The 6,000-nt window shown below is 51.5% G+C and overlaps 1 protein-coding gene across 2 annotated transcripts in view; it reads left to right on the top strand.

Moving 5' to 3' along the window:
* The window catches only part of Sec14l5 (SEC14 like lipid binding 5), a 40,245-nt gene extending 34,497 nt beyond the window's left edge, over nt 1-5,748 (top strand). For both annotated transcript variants that reach the window (XM_076937343.1, XM_076937344.1), the window contains exons 15-16: nt 575-753; nt 2,208-5,748. In XM_076937343.1, the coding sequence (XP_076793458.1) occupies nt 575-753; nt 2,208-2,319 (291 nt within the window). In that variant the 3' untranslated portion in view covers nt 2,320-5,748. The remainder of the gene's footprint in view (nt 1-574; nt 754-2,207) is intronic.
* The last annotated feature ends 252 nt before the right edge of the window (nt 5,749-6,000 follow it).

Here is a 6,000-nt window from a genome sequence, read left to right on the forward strand (position 1 = left end):
CTTATTGAAGGTTCCATGGAGGTCACAGCCAGCTCCAAACACCCCCTCAGTGCTTCCTCAGAGCTGCCCTCTAACCTTCCCATGTCCCCCTCCCCACAGTCTCCCTAACACCCACTTAGTGGCTCCTCTGAAGCCCCTGGATTGCAGACCTCACCTCATCAGGGGACATGCTAGTGTCACTGCCCTGCATTAAGTGGGAAGCTCCAGTCCCTGGGATACGGCAGTCACCACAAGGAGGCTTTAGAAGGCTCTTAGAAAGGATTTCCCCGGGGGTATCGGAAGGGTCCAAATAGAGAGAAACTTGTTTCCCAAGCCTGCTTACAGAAACTCCAGGAAGGTTCAACCTCCCATCTCAGCCCCAGGAGAACTCAAATCCCTGTCTTGTCCTTAGGTCCCCAGACTCCATCCTGTCCCCACAGACCCTGCCCCTCCATCTTGTCCTCAGGAGTGTTGGAAGACCCAGCCCCCAATCTCATGCCCAGAGGGACCCAGCTCTCTGTCTTGTCCCCAGGGGAACCCATCTCTCCATTCCTTCCCCAGGAGGAGCTGGTCTTACTGTGGGTCTGTGTTTCAGGGCTCCCATGTTACTCAGTGGCCTGGCATCTACCTGCTCCAGTGGCAGATTCACAGTCCCCCTGAGAGTGTGGCCTGCAGTCTCCCAGGTGTGGATGATGTCCTGACAGCTCTGCACAGCCCTGGCCCCAAGTGCAAGCTGCTCTACTACTGTGAAGTGCTGGCATCTGAAGACTTTAGGTAGGCAAGGCCTCCCACAAGCACTGGAGGTGTGGCTATTTCTGTGATTGTTGATGTTTCTGCAGTGGCATGGGGTCAGACTCTCCTGGGGTGGACATCAACAGCACTCTATAGGAACTCAGAGGAGTCCCTTTGCTCAAGCTGGGCGAATGGTGGTGCTTGCCTTTAATCCCAGCACTCAGGAGGCAGAGATAGGCAGATCTCTGAGTTCGAAGCCAGCCTGGCCTACCGAGAGAGTTTCAGGACAGCCACAGCTACACAGAGAAACCTCATACAGAAACAGACAGACAAAACCACAGAGAGAGAGAGAGAGAGAGAGAGAGAGAGAGAGAGAGAGAGAGAGAGAGAGACAGACAGACAGACAGACAGACTCACTCAAATGCTGAATCTTTACCCTTTGTAGCTTCAGGGTTCAAGCGTCTCTGTGCACTGGGCCAGGGGGGAGAAGGGGCCTTATCACCTGAACCATCCTTCAGTCCCAGAATTCCTCAGAGTTTGCAACCACTCTAAAGTATTCTAGAGCAGTGCCTTGCAGGGAACTGTCAGTGGGTTGCTACTTTAAGAGGCCTTCCTCGGCTTCCCGCTTCCCGTTAACCTTGTCTCTGAGGAGACAAATCAATTTGCCCCTCTGAGATTTACAAAGCCCAGCTGTTAAGTGGGAACCAATGAGGATATGGTTCACTGGGCACATAGTAGGTCCTCAGGAGAGAAGCAGGTAGCCTGGAGGTGGAACAGGCAAGGTCTTAAACTTCTTCCCTATTCTCCTAACTTTTTATTAGTGTTGAGTCAGGGTCTCATGAAATATAGGTTGACCTCAAACTCATGACGAGGCTGAGAAAGAGTTGATCTCCTCCCTCCACCTCCCTAGCCCTGGGATCACACACATACACCAACATACCTGGCTTTTATGTGGTAGTGGTATCAAACCCAGGGTTTCATACATGCCTGGCAAGCACTCCAGAGGCTGAGACAGGAGGATCCAGCCTCTGGAGGCCAGTCTGGGCTAAATAAGAAGCTATCTCAGAAAACCAAAAGAAACTAGAAAGTTCTCTCAGGCCAGCTCTGATCTGACACCTAGAACGAGGTTAATCGGTAGCCCAGGCTGGCTTGGAACTCACAATCCCCTTACTTCGACCTCTTGAGTGCTGGGCTTGAAGAAGCTGTGCCACTGTATTTAGTTTTGACTGAAGGAAACCAGAGAGAATGAGTCCAGAGCGGTGGGATTTCTGCTCCATGCCAGTCAGGGCAGCTCCTGACTGCTACGGGCCTAGCTGGGCCTTGGCGGACTGGGTAACTCATCTTCCCTCACTATGGCATCACTGGCTTTTCCCTCTGTGCTGGTTACCCCCGGTGGAGGTTAGCAGCCTTGAAGAAGGAGCCCTGGGGACTCATTTGCAGTATTAACAGCTTTTGTCAGGAAGATAACTTAAGGTGTACACATGCTTGCTCCCCAGGGGCTCCATGTCCAGTCTGGAATCCTGTGCCAGCCGCTTCTCTCAGCTCAGCGCCACCACCTCCTCTTCCTCCTCTGGCCAGTCCCATAGTGGCTCGATGGTGTCCAGATAGCTGGCTGGGGACCTGATGGCAGCCTGTGAGAATGAGAACGAAGCCCATCTAGACAGACACCTAGGATCCTGTTGGATGCAGATGGTGCGGTGCCACAGCTGGGGTGTGGTGACCCCACGGCAGGGACCCAGCTAACTACCTATGTGCAGAGGGAGCTTAACTTCATGCCCCGGGAAGGGACAAAGGCAGACAGATCCTTTACTTCTGACTTTCTTTTAAAAGCCGAGACTTCCTGGATGCTCTACCTCCTGTCCCCTGGAGTCTAGGATGGGACCAGCTGGGACCCTTCTCACCACTTGCTGTGGCTCCCCTCCTCAGGAAGGCTGTTCTACCGCAGGGTCATCACTGTTTGGTGCCAGGAAACTGCACAGGGGAATGTCTCTTCCCAAAGTCCCAGGCCACTCAGAAGCTCTCCTTAGCCTGCTGGGTCCATTCTGAGCCAATCACAGTTGCAGGAAGAGTGAAGGAGCACGTGATTGCCAGCAGGATCACATGTCAAATCTGGACCAATCACTGTGATTTAGGTGCAGTGCAGTGATTGGCCAGCTTGGATTATAGCATTTGGGGGGCCAATCACATGGTCTGGAAAGGGCAAAGTAGACTGAAGGACTACTGGGGGTTGGGTGACTGCCTTAGAATTTATTATTTAGCTGTTTGTGACTGAGCACTGTCCAAGGAGTTGTGATGGGGAGTCAGGGCTGTGCTTCCTGCTGGAAACAACCTACCGTGGACTGTAGTTCCGTTTCCTCCTCTGTGGAGCACTTAACCTTGACCACCCCTGATTTGAGGAACAGAGGGAAGCCCAGGCATTGCCTGCCTAGTTCCGGGCAATGATGAGGTGATGGGGTGACTCCAGCCATTCTTGTCCCTCCAGAGGTCTCTTCCTGAGGCGCTGGCCCCCTAAGCATTTTTTTTAAAAAGCTAAAACCCCTTATCTCTGAGTGGCGGACATTCCTGGACAGTCCAGGAGAACTTAGTTAAGGCGTGATTGGAATCAGTTTCAACGTGGTGCTGGGGACCCCCTTGGGGTAGAGGTGGTCTCTCTACCCTGGAGTTGCTCTGACTCAGGGACTTTCTCCAAGACTGACATGGCTTTCCCAAACACACGTCATGGTAGAGTAGTGGGCCTTCTTGGAGACCACGGACTTCTCTCTTTCATTTCCTGGATCCACAGAAGGCGAGAGGCCACTGTTTGGTGACTTTTGGCCAGTCTCAGCCTTCCTTTGGTGTTTGGCCTTGACAGTGGCTTAAGATTGAGGCATAACATATAGAAATCAGGCTTTCTGGTTTTCCTTAGCCCAAACTGGTTTCCACCCTTACCAACCAGCACCAATCCACATCGCTGCCCTGGGTTTCTGCCTGACTGAAGCTTTGTCCACAGCTCCAGCCTGGCCTAGAAGGTCCTCATTGCTGTTCTCTCTCAGCCTGGCATAGAGTCAGGGTCATTTCTACAGGTAACCAGGCTCAGAGGGGTGGTTTCTGGTTGCGGGGCCAAGTGAGCAAGCATGGACTTTATACTGGCAGCCACCCCAAATCCAGAGCAGTAGGGAAGAATCCCTTGAAGAGAGAACCTTCCAGTGACGGGAATCATGATCAGAATTCTGCCCTGTTCTGTTCTTCAGGAATAGCAATGGATCACAGGGTGTGTGTGTGTGTGTGTGTGTGTGTGTGTGTGTGTGTGTGTGTGAATCCTCCAGAAAGACACTTAAAATCAGTTGTCACCAAATCACCAAGAGCAATTGGTGATATTTTCAATGACCATTATTATTATTATATTAATTATTTGCTGTTGTTGCAGCACCAAGGCTCAAACCCAGGCCTTGTTCATGCTAGGCAATCACCACCACTGGGCTCCATGCGAGGCCCATTTCTGTGGTGATTGTTATATTTTTGTTTTGTTTTGACGTGCTTTCGTGTATCCTGACCTTGAACTCTATGCAAGGCTAAGGATGACTTAAGCTCCTGATCCTTCTGCTTCTTCTGCTTCTGCCTCTAACATTCTGAGACTACTGGTGTGTGCCACTATACCTCTCGTATGTGGCGCTGGCTTCCTTCATGCTGGGTGAACATTCTCCCACCACACCTCATTCCCAGCCCATCTCAGTGTCCTTTAAATGCACTGCTAACCTGACTCTCAAACCAAAGCCTGACTCAAGAAGTGCTCAGGGGAGAAGCTGTCTGGCAGCCTTTACACATTTGCCCTGCAGACCCTGTGAGGAACAGAGTGTAACGGGGCCCTGGGGGCCTTTTCTTCTCTCTCCACCCCCATCTAAAACCATTTGATCGTGGGGAATGCTTGACCCTTTATTTGGGGTGGAGACCCTTTAAAGGGGTCTTGCTGCAGGTATGGCCCTGCAGGGTTCCCAGCTGCCCTCAGGCTCTTGACTCAACCACTTTTTGCACATTTGCCTCATACCCTCTCCCCACTGAGAGGCTGCTGACAGCAGCTCCAAAACTACTCTGGGGTTTCAGCATCTAAAAGAAAGATGCCCATAACTACAGTCTCCTAAAACATTCTGACTGGCCCTGCTCCCGTCACACGTAGCGCACATGAAGTCCTTCTGGAGGAGGGCTGATGGCTGTGGGGACATCCACCGTGCCCTCCTATATTGGCACTTGGGAAAGCCAGCAACTAAAGATAGCCCAAGGGTGCTGGGGGGCTGATTCAGGAGGCAGAGTGACTGTGGCACAAGCATGACAGCCTGAGTTTGAATCCCCAGAAGCCAGATGCAGAGATGCACCCCTGTAGTCTCAGTGCTGGGTGGATACCTGGATCTCACTGACCAGTATAGTTGAACTGGTGAGCTCCAGGTTCAGTGAGAGACCCTGTCTCAGAAAAGTAAAATGGAGAGCAAAGGAAGACACCCGACATTAATCTTTGGCCTTCACACATGCGCACACATACCACACACAGGCACAAAACATCCCATAGAAGGGCCTGCCAAGCTGCCCATGGCCTTACCTTACCCCACACCCCAGGGCACGTGGTGTGGGTTTCTTTCCCCACTCTATTCATTTGTCCACTGTGGCCAGATCAGAGCATCCTATAGCAATATGACTATGGTCTTGAAATCCGAGCCTTTTTTTCACTAGCTGTGAAACCTCGAGCAGATGACTTGACTTCTCTGTGCCTCAATTTCCTCATCTGTAAAATGGGAACAGCAGTGCCTATCTCACCAGGTGACAGTGGGACAAAGGAGAATGTGGCTGGAAAGGCCTCCACATACAGAAAGTACTCAGGGGGAGCACTGTTGGAATCGGGCTTTCGAAGTGCTGAGTGCTTCTACCCTGGAATCCCAGGACACTTCCCTTAACTCTGAAAAACTAATCACCCAGCGAGAACCATGTTCTTCTTTTCATTGAGCTGGAGAAATGGGTGTCTGCTTGATCCTGAGATCTGACAGAAGCATTAAATACTTTACATTTGAATATCTGTCTGCTGTCAACTTCCTAGAATCCCAGTGGCTGTCCTGGGCCAGTTTCAGAATTTCTCAGCTATAGCCAGATGTGGTAGGGCACACCTGTAATCCCAGCTCTTGGGTGTAGGGAACCTCAAGAGTCAGGTCAAGACACCCCAAGGCCAAGTTCTCAGCACTAAGGAGATTTATTGCCCCAGAGGGACAGAGGGCAGGGATAAGGGACAAAGACAGGAGACAGAGAACAAAGGAAGGGAATAAAGGA

This window comes from Arvicanthis niloticus, chromosome 6 (genome assembly GCF_011762505.2).
Source record: "Arvicanthis niloticus isolate mArvNil1 chromosome 6, mArvNil1.pat.X, whole genome shotgun sequence".
NCBI lineage: Eukaryota > Metazoa > Chordata > Mammalia > Rodentia > Muridae > Arvicanthis > Arvicanthis niloticus.